The 26,672-nt window shown below is 44.1% G+C and overlaps 1 protein-coding gene across 2 annotated transcripts in view; it reads right to left on the bottom strand.

Annotated features, from left to right (window-relative positions):
• Positions 1-24,141, bottom strand: part of LOC146045285 (cathepsin W-like) — a 53,921-nt gene extending 29,780 nt beyond the window's left edge. For both annotated transcript variants that reach the window (XM_083164030.1, XM_083164031.1), the window contains exons 1-5: positions 23,953-24,141; positions 18,917-18,971; positions 15,853-15,966; positions 13,032-13,171; positions 10,736-10,829 (exon numbers count right to left, since the gene is read on the bottom strand). In XM_083164030.1, coding sequence (XP_083020156.1) covers positions 10,736-10,829; positions 13,032-13,171; positions 15,853-15,966; positions 18,917-18,971; positions 23,953-24,045 — 496 coding nt within the window. In that variant the 5' untranslated portion in view covers positions 24,046-24,141. The remainder of the gene's footprint in view (positions 1-10,735; positions 10,830-13,031; positions 13,172-15,852; positions 15,967-18,916; positions 18,972-23,952) is intronic.
• Between the last annotated feature and the right edge of the window lie 2,531 nt (positions 24,142-26,672).

The following is a 26,672-nucleotide window of genomic DNA, read 5'->3' as shown; positions in this document are numbered from 1 at the left end:
ATCTGCAAAGAGGAATTCAAATATATCTATATAGCAAACCCAAAAGTCCCTATCTTCTACCATCTCCCAAAGGTCCACAAAAACAGAGAGGAACCACCGGGGAGACCCATTGTGGCAGGTATCAGCTCGTTATCTTCCAACTTGTCCCACTTTCTGGACTTGAAATTACAAAAATATGTTAATCAACAAAAATCTCACTTAAAGGATTCAACCCAACTTTTACGTGAATTGAAGGACATCCAATGGGAACCCACCCATAGATGGGTAACCATAGACGTACAGGCATTATATACCTGCATTCCCCATATGAATGGTCTAGAGGCTGTTAGGAAAATGTTAGAAAAGGACACAGAGGTTACTAAGGAAGAACAGTCGTTTATTTTGTACGGAATCAAGTTCATACTGAACCACAACTACTTTGAATTCAACGGATACTATTATGTACAACGCTGTGGTACAGCAATGGGGACAAAATTTGCACCTGCATACGCCAATATGTATATGAACGACTGGGAAAACGAATATATATATTTTGGCGAAAACTTCAAACATAAAGAAATGGTCTACTACAAACGTTACATCGATGACCTAATCCTAATATGGAACGGGAATACAACGGAAGTAGAAAAAATGATAGAGAATATACAGAAAAACCAGTTCAATTTAAAGTTCACATTCAAACAGAATGAAAAAAGAGATCGACTATTTGGATTTAGTTCTCACGGCGGAACCAGATGGAAGCATCTCTTCACGAACTTTCTTTAAACCCACAGATGCAAATGGATACATACCCATCGATAGCTGTCATCTCCAAAGATGGAAAACATCTGTTCCATACTCCCAATTTGTGAGATTACGAAAAAACTGCAGCACACTGGAAAAATACTGGGACCAGTCAGATACACTTAAAGAAAAATTCCTAGAGAAAGGTTACAAAAAAATTGAGATCGAGTCAGATCAAAGAAAAGCTTCAATAATACCTAGGGATCCACTTTTAATCGAAAAATCAAAAACCACTTCTTCACAGTTTTCGAATTTGAAACCTTTCATCACCAAATTTAATCAAGAACACTACAGAATCCGGAAATGCCTAGACGCACATTGGCACTTGTTATTAAAGGATCCGATTTTGGGCCCTCATTTATCAAAGAGACCAACCGTAATCTTCAAAAGAGCCAACAATTTAAAAAACATGCTAGCTCCAAGCAAACTAAAGGTTGACAACAGACAACAACAAAAACAACAACACATCATGGAAAAACGCATGGGATTATTCCCATGCAATAGATGCATATGTTGTAAACATATTGAAAGAAAGACATATGAATGGCTCAAAACTAACTTTCCTAGATTACCTAAAATCAAGGACATTGTCACATGTGAATCCACCTACATCGTGTACATGCTAAAGTGCAGCTGCAACCTCATCTATATAGGAAAAACAAAAAGAGTCCTCAAGTTACGAATTCAAGAACATATGAGGAACATAAAGAACAAAGTCCTCAACCACAGTGTGCCACGACACTTCCTAAAGAAGCATAATTCTGACCCAAGCCAAATGACATTCATAGCGTTGGAACATATAAAAATCGACAACAGAGGAGGTGACAGGGATTTAACCCTAGCAAGAAGGGAATCGTATTGGATCTTTCAGTTAAATGCCCAAATACCCAACGGGTTAAATGAAAACATTGAGATGACACCATTTTTGTGATTACAGAGCACATATTCTACAATAGCCCAAATCCACAAGCCATAAAGATGAGATAACTATCGAATTAATTCCATCATGATGGATACATGTGAGAAATTGGAACATATAATAAAGATCCCTCATGAATTCGATCGAAGAGTAATAATAGAATAAAATATTACCCTTATACGCAGGGCTTAACCATTAAAAACAACTCTAGACGCCCTTATTATTATTCTTCTCCAACCAATACGACCATGATCGCAAGAAGAAAGGACATACATATGGACTCACAGACTTAACAAATATTAGAAAGTAAAAATTAAAAAATAAAAATTAAAAAATTAAAATAGAAATAATATGTTAAATAAGAACATACTTATATATTGTTTCATAAGGAATTCTTTCTGAATATATTAGGCTAATTAACACAAGTTTATGAATGTCATTGGGAAAAATGTTTTAAATATGTTTCAACATTAGTCGACGTATCATAAATATATATATATCAGGAATATTGTGATAAATGTTAAAACTGTTGAAACTGATCCCACAATTTCAAAGTACTGCATGAATCACTATCTCTGTTCCATGTTTTATTTCGGTGTTTCACTTTTTTGTGTTTTTTTTTTATTACTTAAATTACCTAATTAGATCCATATCCGTAAGAGATCGTTAATTAACAAATGTAACATATAATTAAGAACCAATACGTGGAACACATTAAAAATTATAAACAAATTGCCCAAGTAAGAACTCAATAAGAAATACTATCTAAGTTGAGTGGAATGCAAACAGGAAACATATAACTTAATGAAAAACCTCCTAAATGGAACGCAAGACCTAGAGCTGAATTCATGCGGGCTGAGAAGTATAGAAGTAATATGGCGTCCATATGGAACGCACCTCCGACTGAGCGTGGAACGCAAGCCGGAAGTAATGAAGACTAAAAGACCAGGACACACTGACGTGTACCTGGGCATAGACATTGAATAGAAAAACATGGCGCCCATTTGGAACGCACTTCCGGCTTAGCGTGGAACGCAAGCCGGAAGTCAACAACACTAAGGACCAGGACACGCTGAACGAACAGCGCGTACCTGGACACAAAGATCCATTGAGGTTATTAAAAATCGGTAAGAGGCGCTCTATCCCACTACCACCAACGAACGGAATACACTCAGAATAAATAATTAAAGCAGAATATAAATATAGGTATATCCCGCTTTATCGGTTAAAACAATGAAAGAATGCATTATGGGTAAATATGAGGCATTATGGGTAGATCCACGCTGAGGGAAAGAAACTACCTATAAATGAATTAAAATGGATATATAATCACCTCCTATAACATATATTTTAATAGCAAGTACAGGACATATACCTAATATAGGATAAATAGTATATATACTGAGATAATCAAGATTTAAAATCCCACCAATAACATATGGGAGGAAGTGATGTCATTCAGATACCCTTATAAATAGAGATCAGATCTGGGCAGCATTCATTCTGCTAGCCTCTCTGAAGCACACAGGAGTCTCATAGGAGGTAAGAACCAGGAGTGGTAACTCAGACATAAATTCTTGTTCATGGTAATTAATAACTATGGGACTTATAATAGAAAATTTATATACCTTATTATTATTATTTTTTAGATATATTTATTTTATTTTGGATGAAGATTCATCATCCAGGTTTTTAGGTAAGGTACCACAATAAAATACATGACCTAGATATGTGATAAAGGGGTCTATTACTAATACCCAGTTATTATTTTTTAATAATCTATTATCAGGAAAATATTTTTTAATCACATTTTAAAGGAGGCTGACAGGAATTCAAATACCTGCTACTTCATAGGTACGTTAAGAAATATTCACCTATATGCACTTTATAATGATGAACTAAATCATGAAATTAAAATTATATTCAAAATTATTTTATTATTAATAGGCAAATTCACCTACTCCAATTTAAAGGAGACCGACAGGAATCCTGAGACCTGTCTCATTTTAGGTATGTCAACTAGCTCCTATATTGTTGCACTATAGTCACTTAAGATAGAAAATATTTGTAATCACTAGATTTTCTTAATTACAGGCCACACTAATTGGCTTTATTCAAACCTACCAGCGGATATAAATTTATATTCCCATTATAGGTATGTTTATCCACCTATTAATCAATAATATAATAAAAAACTTTTTTCACTAATTCACATTAAGAAATACTCAATTCTCCCATAGGTCTTAAGAATATCATGCCTTACATTATTCATTTATCCCGGATAATATTTGTGTAAGCGGAGGAAGTATCCCACAGATATCACAAATATCACGACCGCAAGGTACACTAATCAATTTATTTCACAAATATCATAATTAATTAATAAAAACAAAAGCATAATTATGACTAAGTCACAACACAATATATATATTTATTATATTTTTTTCCCACTTCTCTTTTTATTAATAATTCACCATCTCGTCCCCACCATCTTGTTCTATATTATTCTTCCTCTTTTTCTGTACTTGGTGGAAGTTTCCCCATTTACTAGAGTAATAAAAGGAATATATATATATATTTTTATGTATTGAATATTGAAGCAATATTTTATACTTGTAGATTATTGTATTTCCCCTGATGAAGTCTCTGTGAGACGAAACGCGTTGGGATTGTCTACAAGCGTTTTTTTACCCGATTATCCTGTGAAGAAAATAAACAAACAAACTATTGGAAAAGATCTCCTTTACTACTTCATTGGATACGGATTATTGCAAATTTGTATTTGAATTCTGTCTTAGGCGCCATACCACTATTGGGTAAAAATATATATATATATATATATATATATATATATATATATATATATATAGCAGAGAAGCGTGGCACTCGGGTCAGGGATAAATGAATACACGTAGCCGATTTAACGGTTGACGTTTCAGCCCTTTAATCGGGCTTTTCTCGAAACAGCTTAAACGCAGTATCCTCCTCGCTCTGCATTCAAAATGAGAATTCTCATTTTGAATGCAGAGCGAGGAGGATACTGCAGAGAGAGCGTCCTGATATTGTTCTTGATAAGAACCTACACTAGACTCTCAACTCAGAAATTTCCATTTAATTGAGCCCCATCAATAAGGACTTGGTGATATTTATTTTATTTTCTGTGATCAGCAGAAACTTCAAATAGGACCAGCCACACAAAATCCACTCACCCATTGGTTCTTACCCCTGATGAAGTCTTAGAGACGAAACGCGTCGGGTTTCTTCACCAATAAAAGAACTATTTACCCAGAGATGGACTGAGCTTATTCATTGGGAACATCCTCAAATACAAGAACACTATTTCAGAAATGTGTACTCTGTTTTGAAATTGTAATGTTTTATTGGGAGGTACAGTTTCTATACTAGGTAGCGCACCCCAATCACCCCCCACTTCCCTGATTACTACACCGTTCCTCACTAACAGGAGGAATTTTGGTGGTGCTGCACACACAACCCAGCGCAACTCAGAGTCAAAAACATATATATATATATATATATATATATGAAAAGTCCAATTAGCGCGCAAGTCCTTGTTCTTTTTATAGCAGGAATGAAACTGGCTTCTTCCACACAGAATATCACAGCACTTCAGGTCATATGAGACCGGCAGCTTCCTCAAATTACCCTTGCGGGCACCTGGATTCTCAGGTAGTGGATTTTCTAAGAGAAGAAAAGAGGAGCGCTCCAAATAGTGCTTTATCTTTTTTTATTTTTCAGCACAATAAAATATCCGACAGGTACATTTCAAAATAGCATCACGTACCGCAATGAACGGTTAGGCACAACCGCGGGTGATAAACAGCATAAATCAAAGCTGTTTTGATTTATGCTGTTTATCACCCGCGGTTGTGCCTAACCGTTCATTGCGGTACGTGATGCTATTTTGAAATGTACCTGTCGGATATTTTATTGTGCTGAAAAATAAAAAAAGATAAAGCACTATTTGGAGCGCTCCTCTTTTCTTCTCTTAGATAGATATCTATCTATCTATCTATCTATCTATCTATCTATCTATCTATATATATGACGGTCCGGCACTCCCAGTAACAGTACCTCTCAGCGATCGGTGCCTTCACTGCAGGGACTTGCTGTGATATATAAACGAAGGTGCGGCACTCACGATCAGTCAAACTTTATTGTTTTGTCGACTGGCTTCTCTTCTAGATCTGGGGGTCACACAGGGCATTTTGACTAATAACATTAAAGACATCTTGTTACCGGTACACCCTACGGTGCCTATATTCTATACTTTGCCCAAAGTGCATAAGGGGTTGGACCCTCCACCTGGGCAAAAATCTCAAACAACTCCTGGTCAAAACTGACATACATTTTAAACCTGATGCCACCAGTAGTAATGCCCCTTTCAGACCGCACTTTAAAAACGGTATATTGCCGTTTTTTTACCGTTTTAAAACGGTAATGTGTGCGGTCTGAAAGGTGCAGGACCACTTAACCGGTTAGAAAAAAACGTTTTTTCTAACCGGTTAAAATGCAGGGTCCTACCCGTTTCAGAACCGGTATTTTAGGCTCAAAATCGGTTCTGAAACGGTATTTAGGACCCAGCCAATGAGCTGGGTCCTAAATTCAGCACAGTGAATACTTAATGAGCACTCATTAAGTATTCACAGCACTTTAGCCCCCCCCCCGCGCGCGTGTCGACACCCCCCGCGCGCGTGTCGACGCCCCCCGCGCGTGTCGACGCCCCCCCCCCCCCCCCCGCGCGCGTGTCGGCGCCCCCCGTGTCGACTTACCCCGTGCCGGTATCTCCGTTGTGGTTCCCGGCACTGCAGCTCAGTATGCTCGGAAAGCACTTATGAAAAAAGTGTCTTTCAGAAAATGGCTGCCCCCATACGGAAGACAGTTTTTTTAAACTGGGTTTCCTATGGGGCAGCCATTTTCTGGAAGACACTTTTTTCATAAGTGCTTTCCGAGCATACTGAGCTGCAGTGCCGGGATCCACAACGGAGGTACCGGCACGGGGTAAGTCGACACGGGGGGGCGCCGACACGCGGGGGGGTCGACATGCGCGGGGGGCGTCGACATGCGCGGGGGCGTCGACACGCGCGGGGGGCGTCGACACGCGCGGGGGGGGGGAGCTGCACGGAGGGGAGGGCTGAAGGCTGCACTGGCTTTGACCCTGTATTTGGAAAGTTTCCAAAAACGGGTCTGCCAGTGTCAAAAAATCGGCACTTAAACGGTAATATACCGTTTAAGTGCTGCGGTGTGAAAGGGGTTTTATCTGGCAGACCCGTTTTTGGAAACGTTTCCAAATACAGGGTCAAAGCCAAATATGCGGTCTGAAAGCAGCATAACTGGCTTGACAACATCCGCACAGGTAATTTCAGATGCCCATGTGTCACCTGCCAGTTTTTACAGACAGGTGACACCTTTAATCACCCATATTCGGGTAAAACATATGTCATCAAACACCACTTTACCTGCAATTCTACACACATTGTGTATCTTATCACCTGCCCCTGCAGTATGTATTACGTGGGGAAAACAGAACGCAAACTGAAAGAACGCATGGCGATGCACAGGCACTCTATACGCAGTGCCCTGACAAGTGGGAAAAGCGATCAGCCGGTTGCGAGGCATTTCGCTGCTAAAAAACATCCCCTGTCCAGCCTCAAATATAGAGCCATAGATTGTGTTCCAGCTTCCAAAAGAGGAGGCGACCGTGCGAGAGCACTGTTGCGCAAAGAATCCTGGTGGATTCACCAGTTAGACACGATGTCCCCTCGGGGGTTAAATGAAATGCTACCTCTTGGAATATTTCGTTAAACATGTTTGGTCATCATGTTCTGTGCATTTTTTGTTCATTTTATGCTGCTTATTGATTATATATCTCTTGTTCTTTACAGTGCTGGATTATTCCCCGCGTGTTTGTTTTGTATTCATGTTGTTATGGTGATGGTGATGTCATCTGAGTGCGTCCCTAGTGAGTGATGTCATTCAGGCTGGACTGAGGGGCGGGTACCCAGCCCCGCCCACAGGAAACAGCATTTTCCACATGGTGTGTATACTCTGCTATATTAAGGTCAGTGTTACATGTTATCTTTATCCTGATGACAAAACAATAAAGTTTTGAAACGTTGATCGAACCTCTGTGGCAGCATATCGTTTATTGTTTGACTGATCGTGAGTGCCGCACCTTCGTATATATCTATCTATCTATCTATCTATCTATCTATATATATATATATATAGATATATATAGATATATATATATATAGATATATATATTTTTTTTTCTGGGGGGGGGGGGGGGGGGGGGGGGGCAACATCACATTTTTCGCCTCCGGGCCTCTGTTATAAACTTACGCCACTGCTGGTAATAATTATGTTATATTATGTTCATTCTCAATCCTGAAGCCTGGCACAGGTTAGCCCATGCATTGTGTGCGGCAAACTGGCTGGTATGCAGCCACAGAGAGGGTAGCAGTGCACGGCCAGAGCCAACTGCTGCTGCCACAGTGTGTGTGCAGCCAGTGTTCATAGTGGTGCCTGCAGTCATCCTCCTCTATGTCTGCAGCATAATGGAAACAATGGGCACCTCTCTGGTTAAGAGGCCACACCCCTTAAAGCAAATGACCCCGCCTCTCGGTGGGCCCCTATGAGTGCATTTCCCTGGTGGGCCCTTTATACCCCAGTCTGACACTGCAAGACACCACACAGTAGTGTAAGTTAATCACTTTATGCCAAACAGTAGGAAGGGAAGTGGGGTTTAACACACTAGGTGTGCAGTCAAGCGTATGCTTTCGCAAAAGCTTCTTCAGGCTTCTTCAGACCCTGAAGAAGCTTTTGCGAAAGCGTACGCTTGACTGCACACCTAGTGTGTTAAACCCCACTTCCCTTCCCCCCATATGATTGTATTTTGATTTGTTTAGGCCGGTGGCGACACAGGGTATCCGTAGCACACGGTTCCCTGTAGTAAAGTGACACGGACTCTAGCGCAAGAGCCGTGTACACTCCTGTCTGATCTGACACGCAAGAGCGAGGTAGTGCACAGCAGCACACCTCAGACACAGCTCTGCGGTCAGCACACAGGCTGTGGAACTAGCGGCTCCAGCCAGCCAGCGGTAGCGCTGAAACGGGATCACACCCGTGTTCAGGCGCTTATCGCTACTGCATAGTGAGCCCCAGGAATATATACATTGTATCTGATAATTGTTACATCCTGGATGAGCATACACACTGTAAAACTGTCAATACCAGACATAACTTTTCCACTCTTAAATTTCAACCACCGTGCTTTATAAAATTATAAAATTATTCAGGGACAGTGTGAAGTGGGGTCCCACTAGGTGAGGATATATTATATCCTTTTTAAATCACTCAATGTTGCCCTATTTTAATGAAACCAATAAAAAAAGTCATGTTTTATTATTAAATTCTCTTTTGGTGCACCAACCAAAGACACACTTTCTCTGTCCTCGCCGGGAATAGAAGTAATTGTGTTTTGGAAATATTGAGTTTGAGTTGGCGAGAAGACATCCAAAATGAGATGGCAGAGAGACATTCAGAGACTTGGCCCAAAACCACTGGTGACAACTCTGGGGTTGATAGATAGATTTGAGAATCATCCGCATATAAGTGATACTGAAATCTGAAAGAGCTGATTAGTTTGCCAAGTGAGGAGGTATAGATTGAGAAAAGCAAAGGACCTAAGACTGAGCCTTGCAGAACTCCGACTGACAGAGGTAGTGAAGAGGAAGTAGAGTCAGAGAAGCGAACAGTGAAAGAGCGATCAGATAGGTAAGATGTGAACCAGGAAATAGCTGTATCATTAAGACCTAGGGAGTGTAGTGTTTGTAAAAGGAGAGTGTTATCCACAGTGTTAAACGCAGCAGAAAGATCTAGAACAGTGGTAGCCAACCGAGCCCTCGAGAGCTACCAACAGTGCACATTTTCCAGACAACCTAGCTGCTGCACAGCTGCAATCATTAATCACTGACACATTTTAAAAGATACACAGATGGAGCTAATTAGCTCACTTGTGATTCTGTGAGGAGACCTGCAAAACATGCACTGTTGGTAGCTCTCGAGGACTAGGGTTGGCTACCCCAGATCTAGAAGAATAAGCAGTGAGTAATGGCCTTTAGACTTAGCAGTTACCAGATCATTCACCACTTTAGTCAGTGCCGTCTCAGTGGAGTGTTGAGAGCGAAAGCCTGACTGAAGTGGGTCTAATAGGGTGTTAGAGTTAAGAAAGTTTGTGAGGCGAGAGTAGACAAGTCTCTCGAGTAGCTTGGAGAGGCATGGGAGCTGAGAGATAGGACGATAGTTAGAGAGAGAGTTAGGGTCAAAATTGTGTTTTTTCAGAATGGGAGTAATCACTGCATGTTTGAGCAGAGATGGAAAAGTACCAGTAGCAAGAGAGAGATTGCTGATTTTAGTTAAGGTTGGAATAAGCACAGGATATAGATTTTTAATGACTTGTGCAGGTATAGAATCAAGAGGAGAGGTAGTAGAGTAGGAGGATAAGAAGAGTGCGAATACTTCCTTTTCATTTGTGGGCTCAAACGAAGAGAAAGCGCCAGAGGGTTCAGGTGGGGAAGAAAGTGGGTTAGAGGTTGTGGAAGAGCATACCATTTCATCTCGGATGTGATCAATCTTGTCCTTAAAGTAGGAGGCAAGTTCTTGTGCACTGATGGTAGCCGGTGGGGGAGGAAGGGGAGGGTACAGAAGAGACTTAAAGGTGTTAAAAAGTCGCTTAGGGTTGGTGGCATGAGAAGAGATGAGAAATTGGTGAAGTCAAATGGGCAGAGCTTTTGACCAGATGAGCTGTGATAGGCTCTTCATGGCTGCTTCTGATTGGCTGCAGGTAAAATTCAGTTCACAAGTCACAATTGTCTCACAGTCAGCACCAGGTGCTCTACAAATACAATTCGATGTGGTGGCCAGTTTTGCCCAAAGGTATCATCTGCTTTGTGCGGTGGCACTGGCTATCTGAGATAAGGGTAAAGAGGAAGGGTAGTCAGAGACACTCACGCTGCACAGATAAGTTCTTAGGACATCCTTGAATTGCCCACTGCGCTTCGATATTACCAACAACTGCAAAAGCCCAGCATGAACGGCATTGTTTCTGGAAGATAAAATGACAGGGACACATTTCTCAGAAGCAACCTTGGCAATTACAAATATTAAGTGAAAGACTTATGGGACAAAGAGGCTGATTGAGGTTGGATCATTAATCTGAGAAATTGCAGTTCACTGCGATGAGACTAAAGGAAAAAATGCCCTTGCAGATCTGCGTATGCATCACAGATCGCTGTGTATTCTCAGATCCATATGCAAATCCCGGAACATCGAAGAGTCTTTGCCGTCTGTGCTGCCAGTAATGTTCTGTAACTAAGCCAGGCTGGAAGTGGTCAACTCTGATGTCAGAGATCCCGCATTATAACACATGGGCACGTCTGCCTTTTTTCTGCCACACACCCAGAAAACGCCATGTTTCAACCCTGTAATACCAGCAGGTGAGCCTTGGGACAGTGATGATGCGGGAGCTCGCATCAGTGCTCACGGCTAATCACCGGGCCATACACACGGCTTTTGAGCTGAAAGCAGCTCAAAGGGTAAAAGTGAGCAGCGTCAGCTCAAATTCAACTGAGCATTAAAATATGTATTCAGTGTATTGTGCGTTGTTCCAATGAAACTGGTACAGTTGATTGACAGTAACAGGTGCAAAAGGTCGACAGGTTCCAGTTTTCAACATAGCAATGAATGACACACATATGGTTGTTGGCGGGGTTTTTTTTTCAACTCTTACGTCATTTAACATCCACAATCTACTTTGTACACGTCGAGCTATTGACCCTGTCGACATCTTGCATGTTGACCAAATAATGGCCGACTCAATTGTCCACACCTGTGCACTCAAGTAGTTGTCAAATCTGGAGTAATTTATCAGACCCACCAACTAGAACACGGTTTGTAAAGTGGGAGTCAAATTTCAAAAACCGTTTGTATACTGGGCTGTCTAAAGGTGCCCACACACTAGGAAGATCAATGATCTAAAAGGCACTGATTAACACTAATATGCCCTTGAGAGCACCCGGCAGGTCCCCTGGAGGCTCACTTACGATTTGGCACTTGATGTGCCAAATTTACATGCAATAAATTGCATGCGATGTACTGCATGTCAATCCCTGGGGAGATGAGATGGCAGGGGCGGGCAGAGGGGTCTGTTCGGGGCGGCCAGGGGGTCCCTGTGGTGGCTGGGCAGTCAGCGGTGTCCCTGCGGCATATGGGCAGTCAATGGTGGGGTCCTGCAATGGATAGGAACTAGTAGCGGTATTGGTGGTGTGGAAGAGTTGCTGAATGTAAAACCATATTTTGAAAAGACTGGCCGGCCGTTTATTGAGAATTCTCTCAGCAAATAAAAGGCCGGTCAGTCTTTTAAAAATGTAGTTGCTCGTTCAGCAGCCGCTTCCCATCCCGCCAATAGCGCTACTAGTTCCCATCCACCGCAGGGACCCCGTTGCCTCCCCAGCGCTGCATGGACACCGCTGCCTCCCCAGCAGCCGCGCCGACCCACTGCCTGCCCCACGGACCCTGCCGCTGCACATAGGTGTGTGCCAGCAGTGCTTCCCCACTGGCACACACCTGGGATCAGACCCAATACATCCCAGATGCTAAAAAGCACCCGCGATGTGCCAGTGATAGGTCCGATCCAATAAATTTAAAGTGACCTCCCGAATCCAACCCTATGTGCAAGGGACTGCGCATCGGGTCAGATGGGATGTCTGCACATGCGATTTGGGAGGATTTCACGGCCCGATCCATCTGAGTTGGATGAAATCGGGCCCAAATTGCATAGTGTATGGGGGATCAAGATGTGCGCATAAATTTCCCCTTAAATCTTTTCACCGTCCTGGACAAAAGATTTCAAGCAAGCGCACATTTTCACAGATTTATCTTAAGATTAGATGTGCATTTCTATAGTTTTTTTGATAAATCTGGTCTATCATGCAGCATGTAAGATCAGAAGATGTATCAAAAGATCAGCAGGAGCGCGCATCTGATTGTGAGCGGTTGATTTCCAGACGATTTGCGGTAAAAATCGTCTGATCAGTCGGAAATCGTCCAATCGGCAAAAAATGATTGTAGTGTTTGGGCACCTTGTTATAGGTTAGCTAGATCTGATGGCCTGTTTTACAGCCAAGGGAGCTGGATAATCTGTGACAAGATCAGCATACCAAACCTGCCATGATGGCGTTTGCAGGTCTGTACATTACAGTTGATAATTTGTCATTAGAAGTATTGGCATAAACAGTGTTTTTCTTACCTGATCTTTAACTTTTGAAATGACCCCTCTTGTCCTCCAATCATGGCTCTCCGGAAATGAAGCCACTGTTCTCGCTTCTTTCAGATTGGGCAAATCCAGGACATCATTGGAATATTCACCATAATGCCTAAATTCTTCAGCTATTGAGAAATCGCAAATGATAGAATATGCAAGACTGCAAAGACTGCAAAGAGATGAACCATGTCTACAAGGTTGGGAATTGTCCTATATAGTATAAGCCAGTGATGGGGAAACCTTTGGCCCTGCCACAGCTGTTGTTAAACACAGCATCCCAGCATGCCTTGCAACAGTTTTAGCATGGGCAAATAGCAACACTGTAGCAGAGCATGCTGGTATGTGTAGTTCAACAACAGCTGGAGGGCCAAAGGTTCCCCATAACTGGTATAAACCATAACATAGAATAAATCCTAGTACTTTAAGTAATACATTATTTATATCATGTGGCAAGCAGGGAAGCAGCACCTACATGTGTTAGCAGCTCCTACGTGTGGCAAGCAGCACCTACTGCATGTAACAGGCAGCACCTACATGTAACAGGCAGCACCTACTGCATGACTGCATAGAAACTGATCACTCATACAGGGAAAAACAAATACATTAAGCTAAGAAAAACAATTGAAAACAAGATTGGATCATTTCACTGCTAACGCTGATAAAAGCATATAGCTCCTTAGGTGGCCCACTCATCATTCCTACTTTTAAAGGAATTAAGTAACAAACATATTTAATCAATGTAAAACTAAAGCATATTTCATCGCTATCTCCTGCTTCCCTTTCACTGCCAATCTGGTCCGCTCTCCCCCATACTGCAATAGTTTTGGTGACTGGCGCTAGGAACTGAGTACAATTTGTCACACATGCCTTACAGGTCTAACCAAGTACTGTAGCCATAGTTGCCTACCCTCCTGCTTTATGCAGGAGACTCCCTGAAATAGAAGCAATCTCCCTCTCTCCCTCATTAGTCTAGTAATCTCCCTCATTTCACCTAGCCCACATTACACTGTTACATTTTTGGGGAAAAAAGAAATGAGAGATAGATATATTTACATTGAGTCAAAAGCACTGTTTCCCAGCACTGTACCAAGTATAGTATAGTACTGTATCTCTTACTAACTGCTTTGGGGCTCATCTACATTTGTATATGCCATTTTAAAAGATTCCTCTCAGATGTAGCAGTACACACCCACCCACCAAGTGCCCTTTTCACTGGAGTAAAGGTGCCCATACACTTTACAATTATTGTATACAATATTGTCAGGGGCGTAGCTAAGGGTTCATGGGCCCTGGTGCGAAAGGTCAGCTTGGGGCCCCCCTACATACAACAAAATTAAAATCTCGGGGGGGGGGGGGGGGGGGATTAAAATCCCCCCCCCCCAGCATGGCTGCAGGTATCGCCGCCCGCCCCCCCTGCTTCTTGATCAGGGTTGCCTAATTTTGAAAAATTATTTCAGGGAGAAAAGTAAAAGTGAAGGGGGCGGGCCTTGCGTCACCAGGGGGTGGGCCTTATATGGTTCGCAACCAATCAGAAAAATATGTCTGTGGATCGCCTGCACTGTAGTCCTCAAAGGGTTATATGGTTTTTCAATGTGCCCTGAATATATAAAGCTCAAAAGATGCAACTACAGTACTTTCCGGAGGAGGGGGTGGAAAACAGACTCAAGCAGGAGGAGAGGGTTTTATTGTGGCAACTCTGCTGCTGCTTGCCGGCCATGGTTTACTATTAGCCAAGTGATTAAGGGGATATCTGCTGTCCTGGCTAGTGAAGTGTGGCACACAGACGCCAGAGCAGGGAACTCACACTTAAATTCAGACAGCACACGGAGACTTCTGGTTTCCACACTGCAGAACTACGGTAATTGTATACTCATCTAGGCTAAGTGTGAGTTCCCTGCTCTGGGGTCTGTGTATTACACTTCACTAGCCAGGACCGCAGATATCCCCTAAAAGTAAACAGTAAACCGAGTATCCAATTACCGTAGTTCTGCAGTGTGGAAACCAGAAGTCTCTGTGTGCTGTCTGAATTTGAGCTGGAGCCGGCTGTCACTGTGTGCTGCTGATGCTGGAGAGTCGGAAGCTGCTATCACTCACATGTTGCTGCTACTGATAGCTTCACTTCCTGTGCTGTGTACCCGGCCCGGCCGTACGGGGAGGTCTCCTAGCTAATGCAGGACAGGTACTATTGCCGCGATGTGTACTGCGCGGCGTCACTCATTGGGTAAGCAAAGCAGCAGCTGCGGGAGAAAGGGACCCTCTTCCGGGAGTCCGACGGCAACCCTGTTCTTGATGCTGTCAGTGAGAGAGGAGCAGAGGTGGCCGGACAGTGGCGGGGGCTGGGCCCCCTGGCTCAGGGGCCCGGTCGCAGGTGCGACCGCTGCGACCCCTGTAGCTACGCCACTGAATATTGTATACAATATCGCATCTCATCCGATCTCGGTTTTGCAATGACATCAGATGAGATGAGATCTAGTACAAAAAGTATGTGCTGCACATACTTTTTGTACTAGATCTCATCTGATGTCATCGCAAAACCAAGATCGGATGAGATGCGATATTGTATACAATAATTGTAACGTGTATGGACACCTTAAGACTTCCACTTCCAGTGCACATAAGTCCCGCTGCTGCCCCAGTGACCTTTGATGATAATAAATTGCAGTAATGTAGATTTTGTAATCACTTCTGTTTGATGAGGTCTTAATAAGTATATACCTTAGCATTGCTAAATTTGAGTATGATCTGTGGGAGAAGACATACCAAAGATATGACACACAGCAGTCATATCATAGTAGTGATAGCCTACCTGTAAGGTCAGTAAATTTGGTAACACCATATTCGGCTGTCCCTAGTTCCTCTCTCTGGAAGCGCTTTGCTTGCTGTAGGTTATTGGAAAACACAGACAGCCGATACTGAAACTCTGGTGTGAGGGGAAAAAAACAGTTTAGTGGTTACTCCATTCTTGCCTTCAAAGTCAGGGCCATCTTAACAGCATTGTATTGTCAAAGCAATTCATTTGGGGCCCCTCCACACCCATTCATAGGGAAAACGTAAAAATACAAAAAGCACATAACACACCCCTTATATGGTCTCATTCCATCTCTCCACATGCTTCCATACAGTAAATGGCTATCCGCACTCTGATTGGAGAATCTCAGCCATGCACCAATCAGCATGCTGACAGCAATTACACTGTTAGTGCATCTGGCCCCATGAGAGAAAATGCTCTGTTCCTGGACTTTCCTGGTAATGTATGATTGTCATCACTTGTGGTGAAACACCTTTCTTAAGGTGCCCATACACGTACCGATTATACGGTACGTTTTGTGCTAAAATAGCATAGCGATGCGATCAAAACACAGTACAAAAAGTACAAATGTGCAGCACATACTTTTTGTACTGTGCGATGAGATGCCGCGGGAGCGTGTATGGGCACCTTTATTCTTTACCAGGGAAATCCAGGAACACAGCATTTTCTCCCCCATGGAGAGGGTCAGATAGGCAAGTATGATATAGGCAGGCCACCTAGTACATGGGGTGAGTTCCTGTTCATGCATCCACTCCAATCCTCATTTAAATCATTCTATACCACATTATATTTGCTGTTGTGGTATTTGCACCATACCTCCCAACATGACCCGCTCCAGGGGACACAATGCTCTGTTCCTGGACTTCTCTCTTAATGTATGATTGCCATAACCTGTTTTAAACAGGTTAATGGATAAGAAAGTTGCTTCAACACAGGTGATATTAATCAAAAAATGAAGGTGAAGTCCAGGAATAGAGCATGCTGTCCCTACTGGAGAGAGTCATGTCGGGAGGTATGTAGCACCATTAATTGGATGCTTCCTGAATGTTTTTTAATGGACTCACCAAGTGTAAGCACCTATTTTAAAATGCAGGGTAATTTGTGTTTAATGCGACACCGGATGGTAATCAGCTTTATTGAATTTCATTTTCCATTATATTTAACTCCTATATGAGCCAAATTATTACTGGGCATGCAAAATATGTCAAACCTGACTGGGTATTCGGATTTGTATTCCCAGTTAGGATAATGACCATCATCAGTTTGGCTATAGTCATGGACTAGAGTCTGAAGAATTCAAAAATCTTCAAATACAATGCAGAAAATACATCTCAGCCCTTCATAGTGTACTGTTGGCGCATCTCCCCTGCTCTGCCCCAAAATGCAGCTGCTCAAACCATTGTTGCAATTTAGCTCATCATAGCAAAGTTGTATAATGATAATTACACACCAGAACCCCAGACAGCAATACAAATCCACCATTGTATATCATAGTATTAGAGAAAAATATGATGCTATACAGGAAAAGGAGCAAATGTACTTAATCCATAAAGACATCAACAACAAAAATAAATCGTTATAGTCGGGGCTATTTTTCAGCAGGCTCCAGCCGGAACTGAGGCCCTTATTCTAGTTCACTCTGACAAAATATTTCTTAGATGGACAAAACCATGTGCACTGCAGGTGAGGCAGGTGTTACTTGTGCAGAGATAATTAGATTTGGGTGGGGTTTTACACCTGCCTCACCTGCAGTGCACATGGTTTTGTCCATCTAAGAAATATTTTGTCAGAAAGAGTGAACTAGAATAAGGACCTCAGTTCCTGCTGGAGCCTGCTGAAAAATAGCCCTGGTTATAGTGATAAGGAATTAATTCCACAAGAGTAACTGCAAGTCCAGACATAGGGGGTTATTCAGACCCCGATCGTTAGGGTTACCACCTAGTCCCTTTAATTCCGGACACATGTTAATTACACAGGTTCTGTGGCAGTTTAAAATCAGGTGAAGTGGAGTCTTGAAGTCAGCCAGCCACAGAACCTGTGTAATTAATATGTGTCCGGAATTAAAGGGACTAGGTGGTAACCCTACCGATCGTACTGCTGCAAATTCGGAAGCAGGGTGATATAGATAAACTGTACGGATTGTAGCACGCATGCGCGAGGCCATTCTGCGATAAAATCTTGCTACTTTTTTATCGATAGCCATATGCAAGTTGATTGACATGAAGCTGGCGTTCGGGGTGGAGGGGAAACACAGGTGTGCCCAGGTGTTTTAGGGGAAGGCGTGTCACATAAGCTCTGGCCCCGATGGTGAGCAGCTAATCACCAGATCCAGTTAATTTTTGCAAGCCTCACTAACCAATTCGCAGGCTTGCACAGGGCAGGATTTCCCTCTGTCGGGCGGCGTATACCTGACCGCAGAGCTCTGCAATTTAGCAAAGCAGTGATCCAGTATAAATAACTCCCATAGGTGGGTGGTGTGGATCTATTTACCCTAAAGCAGTGGTTCTCAAACTTGGTCCTCAAGGATCCCCAACAGTGCATGTTTTTCAGCTCTCCCCACAGAATCACAGGTGAAATAATTAGATCCATCTGTGAATATTTAAAAAATGTGTAAATGAGTACACCTGCCGGGTGACCTGGAAAATGTGCACTGTTGGGGGTCCTTGAGGACCAAGGTTGAGAACCACTCACTGCCCCTAGGTTGCCTACCTGACCCTCTCCTTCAGGGAGAAGATGCTCTGTTCCTGACTTACCTGGTAATGTAGGATTGCCATCACCTGTGGGGAGCTAGGTATGTAATAAGAAAGGTGTTTCGCCACAGGTGAGGACAATCATATATTACCAGGCAAGTCCAGGAACAGAGCATTTTCTCCCTGAAGGAGAGGGTCAGGTAGCACCCCTGCACTGGCCTAAAGCATCTCCCCTATTAGGGGTCAATTTCTAGATAGCAATCCAATGGGCATTTTTTGAAGTACAAAAGCACTTTATTATTCCTACATAATAATCCCCTCTGAATCTTTCACTGCACATCAGATATACTGTAGGTCTCCTGAGATCTTACCTTCAGCACTTCTGTAACTCTTATTAAACTTCTGGATGAAGTTTGAAAATTGGACCTGAAAGAATATTACAAACATAAAAGCATAAACATATAACTGTATAAAGAGGTGTACACACAGTGCAATGTACTTTCTATTCAGTCATGATTAGATCGGGATGGAATCGCATAGCGCCGTATACACATTCGATTTAGACTATATAATACAGATCTGTACTATATAGCCTTGCCTGCACAGTCTATGTTTCTATTCGATTTCAATGCCATGGGGCCGTGTATCAGGATCGAATCGATATAGAATGCATTCGATGTTTATTCGATTTTGCTTATATAAGCAAAAACGAACAAAAATGTAACGCATTCTATTTAGAAAGAAAGACAACATCGAACCATGTGTACACCCTATAATACAGTAATACTACATACACATAAATGACATACATACATTCATATATAAAAAAAACAATTTACATACAGAAATACATACATATATACCCTAGTCAAAGAAGCAACATGAGCATAGAAAAACTTCAGGTGGAGGAGAGAGAAGTACAGAAAAAGTACATAGGACAAATGTAGTCACCATTTCGGAGCTTGCAGAGGCCGTGTCTGGGGAAATGACCATTAAAGCACAAATAGCACACTGGAGAAACATCTTCAGAGATGCAAACTGAGATCTCAAATGCGCAAGAAGAAGACTGAATATTTGTATAAAATAATACAAATCTGTGGTCTGTATGTGTGAAAGTGAAGGAACAAGTTGGCATTTAAGAGAGACCACATTGTAAAACCTACACCATAAAGACAACAATCAATATAAGGCGGAGCTGTGACACTTAACTGTTGACTTGTTTTCAGCAATACTCATCAGTGGAAATCTGAATCCAGTAAAAAATGGTCTCATGTTCTGTGTAAATGTGCAAGCGCTAGTAGCCTGACAATGAAATTACATTGCACCAGAACCAACTTTTTTGAAAAGTTCACTATTGGTGAACATAACTGTGTGGGCACTGCAAATAGGGTTTGCTGAACTCTGAAGAAAGTACAGCTAGAACACATGAGTGTTGGGAATTAATATATTTATAATACAATACAAATCAGGCATGATTATATGGCATAAAATCACTTTTGGGCAGATGTACTTAAGGCATGGTTACCTACCTGACCCTCTCCATGATGGAGAAAATGCTCTTTTCCTGAACTTCCCTGGTAATGTATGATTGCCATCACCTGTGGTGAGCTAGGTAATTGATAAGAAAGGTGTTTCACCACAGGTGATAGCAATCATATATTACCAAGTGCAGGAATAGAGCATTTTCTCCCTGAAAGAGAGGGTCCTGTAGGCAATCATGACTTAAGGTGTGCGCACATGGTGGGATTTTAGATTACAATTTTGACTATATAGTTAAATTTGTATAGAAAGTTGGCCAAAATCCCAGTGTTTCCCCTGCTTGCGATACCGATGTGCAGCCCAGTCAGTATTGCATGGATAAATAAATAGACTGTGCAGGAAAGGCAATTTTGCAAGTAAAGATAGTCAAGATTTGATGGTTCTGGGCTCTGGGGGGTTTGAGGGAAATCGTACAGTCATGTACCTACCAACATGACCCTCTCCAGGAGGGACAAATTGCTCTGTTTCAGGACTTCTCCCTTAATTAATGATTGCCACTACCTGCGTTGAAGCACCTTTCTCCTCAATTAACCTGTGTGAAACAGGTGATGGCAATCATACATTATGAGGGACGTCTAGAAACAGAGCATTGTGTCCCTCCTGGAGAGGGTCATGTTGGGAGGTATGTAGTCAGAATCGGCCATAGTTAAAATCGCACAGCGTATTCACACAGTGGTGTAGATAGGTGCCATGGTGCCCAGAGCAAGGGCATGTTTCGTGACCCCCCCCCCATTTGTAGTAGGTAATTGCTAGGACCAGGTCAGCGGGTCCACGGACAGCAGCGGTCATTGCCGGAGATGGGGTGTAGCCCACCTAGTGACTCCACCAGGGGCGTAACTATAACCGTGTGGGCCCCATAGCGAGATTTTGAAAGCCCCCCCCCCCCCCACTGCCACTGTCATGTGTGAAATGGTGTAGGATAGAGAAAGAGGATTAGACAGGGAGGGAGAGAGGATATAAGGAAAAGCAATGGACAGAGACTTAGGGCCAGATTCTTTAAGCTTCAAAAGTGATAAAATGGAGAGTGATAAACAGCCAACCAATCATCTCCTACCTGCCATGTCACAGACTGTGCTTGAAAAATGTCAGACAGGAGCTGATTGGCTGGCTGTTTATCACTCTCCATTGTATCACTTTTGAAGCTTAGAGAATCTGGCCCAGAGTGAGAAAGAAGGTGTCGGGTAGAGAGAGAGATGTAGGAGAGAAGGAGAGCGTGTGACAGACTGTCGGAGAGGGAGGGAGTGTGGGGAAAGAGGATGGGAGGAAAGAGCTTTATAAAGAGAGAGGTGAGATGAAGCAGAAGTGATTGTGGGCCAGATTCTCTAAGCTTCATACATAAATTCATATTTAGCTTCAAGCTTCAAAAGTGATAAAATGGAGAGTGATAAACAGCCAGACAATCAGCTCCTACCTGCCATGTCACAGACTGTGTTTGAAAAATGTCAGGCAGGAGCTGATTGGCTGGCTGTTTATCACTCTCTATTGTATCACTTTTGAAGCTTAGAGAATCTGGCCCAGAGTGTTGAGAGAGGGGGCAGGAGGAAGAGCGAGTAGGGAAAAGAGGAGCTAGAGAGAGCAGGGGGAGAGAAATAGCAGATTGACAAAGGAGTGCAGTTCCAGGCCTCCACATACTGTAAAAAATAGATGTCCAGATGGCCATACAACCAGCCATTAAGCATATACAGGGGCTGGGTTGGCTGGTGAAGGCAGGCATCAGTGGGCGGGTGTGTGGGCATACCGGGATTGGAGACACATAGGCCCGACACTGCATGAGGGGGTGAAGGTACAGGTGACGGGCTGGAGGCCGGTGCAGGCAAACATCAGCGGGCGGGCAGCTGAGTGGCATAGCGGGATTGGAGACACAGACGCCCTGCAGCATGAGAATGTGAGTGTACAGGCAGCGGCGAGGGTGGCATTGGTGGTGAGTGAGAGCATTTCTCCTAAGCCATTGGCGCTGGGTCACCTGTGCCTGTAGTCCTCAGCCATCGGCGCAGTCCTGCAGCAATCAGTGCCAGTGTAGTCAGCAGCGCCGGGTTTCCTGTGCGGGTCTCCTGCTTCTACCGCCACTGAAGGGGGCATCACGCCACTATGCACTTGCTGGGCACAGCAGGGAGCTGGCGGGCAGGGGGGAGCCGGTGGCAGGGTACACAGCTCCGGTGCCCGGTGATAATTCGGCACCCGGAGCTTGTGCTCCACCGGCTCCGTCCTAGCTACACCTCTGTATACCCTGCTTAAGCCTTGGAAAGTGATAAAATAGAGAAATATCAAGTACCAGTCAATCAGTTTCTAACAGCAATGTTACAGTCTTGAAAACTTTGTTGAAGCCATTGGCGCACGCGGGGGGGGGGGGGGGGGGGGGGGTTATGAGGACCCAGAAACCCCCCTTGCACCTATTCTTTGCTGCATGTGCCACACTGGATGCAGCCACAGATTAAATCATTAATATCCTTGTACAAGCACAGTGCCTGCGCTGCGGTCCCGTCCCCCCTCTTAGCTGTGCAGCATGCAGCTGGGGACAGGTTGAACATGCAATCTGTCCCACAGATTAAATCATTAATATCCTTGTAAAAGCAAAGTGCCCACGCCGTGGTCCTGTCCCCCCTCCTCTCTGCTCCCCCTTTATTTAAACTGGACATCACAGCGGACAGCCGGGGACATATTGCACACGCAAAAGTGCCCAGTGCCACAGGGTGCCAGACGGGGTCCCGACAGACGGGATCCCAACAGGCATTCACCAGACGCCGGGATCCCGACTGTCAAAACACCGACAGCCGGGTTCCCGACGGCCATCGGCTATTTTCCCTCGTGGGGGTCCACGACCCCCATAGAGGGAGAATAGAATAGGTGGCTCGTTTAGCACAGCAAGCCCGCAAGGGGCTTAGTTGCGCTCACTATGCTGTCTGGGTCCGTCCAGTGGGGATCCCGACATCGGGATAATGACTGTCAGGATCCTGACTGTCGGACCCCTATACCACACCCATGCCACAGTCCCATCCCTCTTCCTCTCTGCTCCCGCCTGGGTTTGAGCTGGACACCGCAGCAGGTAGCTGGGAATAGGCTGAAGGAGCTGCTAGTAAGAGTGGCCGGGATGGTGGGCTGCTTCCATCCCTTATATATGATCTATGGAGCCATATGTCCTTTTTTATTTTAATCATTCTCCTCTTTGCTACTGCCCATATCAGATTCTCTTTGCACTTTTCTCCTCTGTGCCAGCCTTCTGCTTTTTTCCCTCTGTGCCAACCTCTCTTCCTTTATCTGTCTCAGACTCTCTGCCCATTATTCAGTGCCAGCTTTCTGACCTCCCTCTGCGACAACATTTTTGCTAATTTTCTGAACATTAGGTACCAATTATACAAACAAATAAATCCTGCGTTCGCCACTGGAAACAGTAGCTGATTGGTTGATAGTTTATATGCATTTTATCTCCCTCCAAGGCTTAGTACATTTGCTCCTAGGTGCATACACACGGGGTGATATTTGGCACTTTTCGAAGTGATCTGTCTAGATTGCTTAGAAATTAAGCACATGTGACAAGGCCCCTGTAACAAACCGGTACACAGGCTTTTTTCACTATTAAACCTGGTCCATATTATTTACCTGCATCAGCCTCAGAGTGCCTTTGTTCACAAACTGCCTACATTTTGCTGGCTGTGTGTTCCATGCAGCCACTCCACTTATGGCAACGGAGCAAGCTGTACATCATAGCGAGTGGCCTTATCTGGCGTGACTGAGGTGTAAAGTAGCCAGGAGGGGCTGGATATATCTTCGGGTGCCAGGTGCGCCTGAGGGTGGGGGTTAGTGAAGGGGAGCACAGGTGGGACCACGGGGACATGTAGCCTACAGGCTGGCGGTTGGAAGCATAGAATACCTGTGGTCTCAGCTGCAGTTGCCGGCTCCGGCCAGTCACGACTCCTGGCACCACCCTTGCCACTTCTTCCTGGCTCCATGCGGCAGGCTCCATCCTCTTCACGTGCCGTCCATCTCCGCTGCTCGCCGGGGACGCCGGCTGTCAATCACAGCCCAGCTGCTGCAGAGGTCCATGCATGGTCGGCGGCTTTCTTCTGCGACACACATAAAAATATAAAAAACAAAAAACAAGAAAAGCGCCCAACAGTTAGGAAAGGGTAACAGCAATTTGTATCAAAGTCTTACTGTTTGGTGGATTTGTCGAAAAAGTTAATTGACTTTCATTCATTTCTCCATACAGGACATGTGAAATAAACAAACAATGTGTAGTTCCGTTTTTTTACAATATTATAAGGGTCCCCAAGGATGAATAAACAGTCGCTTAGTCTAAACCAGGGCTGGGCAACACCGGCCCTCTAGATGTTAATAAACTACACATCCCAGGATGCTTTGCATTAGTTTTGCTATGTGGCAATGCTGAAACTGATGCAAGGCATGCTGGGATGTGTAGTTCATCAAAATCTGGATGGCCGGTGTTGCCCAGCCCTGGTCTAAACAGTCTAAATGACTACAGGCCAGTTGCGCTAACATCAGTGGTCATGAAGGCATTCGAAAGACTCGACCACCTGCAGTCCGCCTACCGAGCAAACAGAAGCGTGGAGGATGCAGTTAACCTAGGGCTGCATTATATCCTGGAACACCTGGATCATCCAGGCACCTACGTGAGGGTCCTATTCATTGACTTCAGCTCTGCATTTAACACAATTGTCCCTGCTATCCTAAAGCCCAAACTTCTCTCCCTAGGAGTTCCTGAATCTACCTGCTCCTGGATTGTGGACTTCCTGACGGCACGGAAACAGGTGGTGAAAGCCAGAGCCTTCACATCCGCCATTCGTATGATCAGCACTGGTACTCCCCAGGGATGTGTCCTTTCCCCCCTGCTCTTCTCCCTCTACACTAATGACTGCATCTCGAGTGACCAGTCACTAAAAATCATACACCACCATCATCAGCCTAATCATGGAGGCAGATCAGGGGCGTAACTATAGCACCGCAGCCCCCGCCACCGCGGGGGGGGCGCTGTGCATGTGGGGGCGCCGGGGGCTGCGGTGCTACAGTTACCACCCCCAATCCCCCGCAGACTTACGTATCTTGCTGGTCCCGGCGGCTCCGTTCTTCTGATGAGGACCACAACAAAATGGCCGCCCCCATATAGCAAACAGTTCTCTGAAACTGTCTGCTGTACGGGGGCGGCCATTTTGTGGTGGTCCTCAGCAGATGAACGGACGGAGCCGCCGGGACCAGCGCGATAGGTAAGACTGCGGGGGAGGGGGAGGGGGTTAGCATAGGCGGCGGGGGGGGGGGGGGGGTGCTCGACGGGGTGGCGGCGGGGGGTGGGTATGGGCCCAAAACGTAGCTATGCCACTGAGGCAGATGAGTCTGCATACAGATTGGAAGTGGACAGACTTTCACAGTGGTGCGGCAGAAACAACCTGGACCTAAACCCCATTAAAACAGTCGAGATGATAGTAGATTTCAGGAGAAAACCAAAGCCTTTATTCAGATATGATCGCAGTACAAATTTGTTCTCAAAATTGGCAAAACCATGTGCACTGCAGGTGGGGCAGATGTTAGATGTGCAGAGAGAGTTACATTTGGGTGGGGTGTGTTGAAACTGAAATCTAAATTGCAGTGTAAAAATAATGCAGCCAGTATTTACCCTGCACAGAAACAAAATAAATCCCCCAAATCTAACTTCCTCTAGACATGTTACATCTGCCCCACCTGCAGTGCACATGGTTTTTCCCATTTAGAGAATACATTTGTACTGCGATCAGATCTGAATAAGGGCCCAAATGTCAAGGTCCCACTGGTAATTTCCAACAGAGTGGTGTCATGGGTAGAGACCTTCAAATTTCTTGGGACAAAAATCTCGTGCAACCTCAGATGGGAGCCCAACATAACTTCCATTGTCAAAAAGGCACAACAGCGGCTGTTCTTTCTGAGGCAACTGAAAAAATTTTAACATTACATAGGAGCTGCTGCAACTCTTTTACACTGCTATCGTCGAGTCCGTTCTATGCTCCTCTATTACAATCTGGTATGGAGGGGCCAATGAATCTGACAAACGAAGCCTGCAAAGAGTGGTGAGGACAGCAGAGAAGATTATTGGGACGGACCTCCTCCTGTAAGGGAACAACACTTAAGTAGGGTCAGCGAGCTGGGAAGATCGTGGTAGACAAACTCCACCCTGGCCATAACTTGTTTGATATTCTCCTATCAGGTAGACGCTTCAGTCCATTCTTGCCAAGTCGTCAAAAACCGCAAAAAGCTTCTTCCCGACAGCTATTCAACAATGTACTCTAAGATACTGCTAATCTAAACACCTCACTACTCTATCTAACCTTGCAAATCCTAACATGTGAATTGTCATTTGTATGCGCAACTGATGCAATGTATGTTTGTCCTGTTATCCCTCTTGTACCATGCTTGAAGCTGCACTGTATCCACAAAAAAATCCGAGTATACGAGAGTATACATGGCCAATAAAGTGATTCTGATTTGAGGTTTCTTCCTTTCCTTTTCCCTTTTGTGCCTGTTCAAATTAGTGGATTTTATGTGTTCACCACGTGTCACCAAAGAGAAAGGTATTCGTACATGTATGCTTACATGTATAAAATG

This window comes from Crinia signifera, chromosome 11, assembly GCF_055691185.1.
Source record: "Crinia signifera chromosome 11, ASM5569118v1, whole genome shotgun sequence".
Lineage (NCBI taxonomy): Eukaryota > Metazoa > Chordata > Amphibia > Anura > Myobatrachidae > Crinia > Crinia signifera.
The sequence above is the reverse complement of the archived record's forward strand: the minus strand, read 5'-3'. Positions and strand labels throughout refer to the sequence as shown.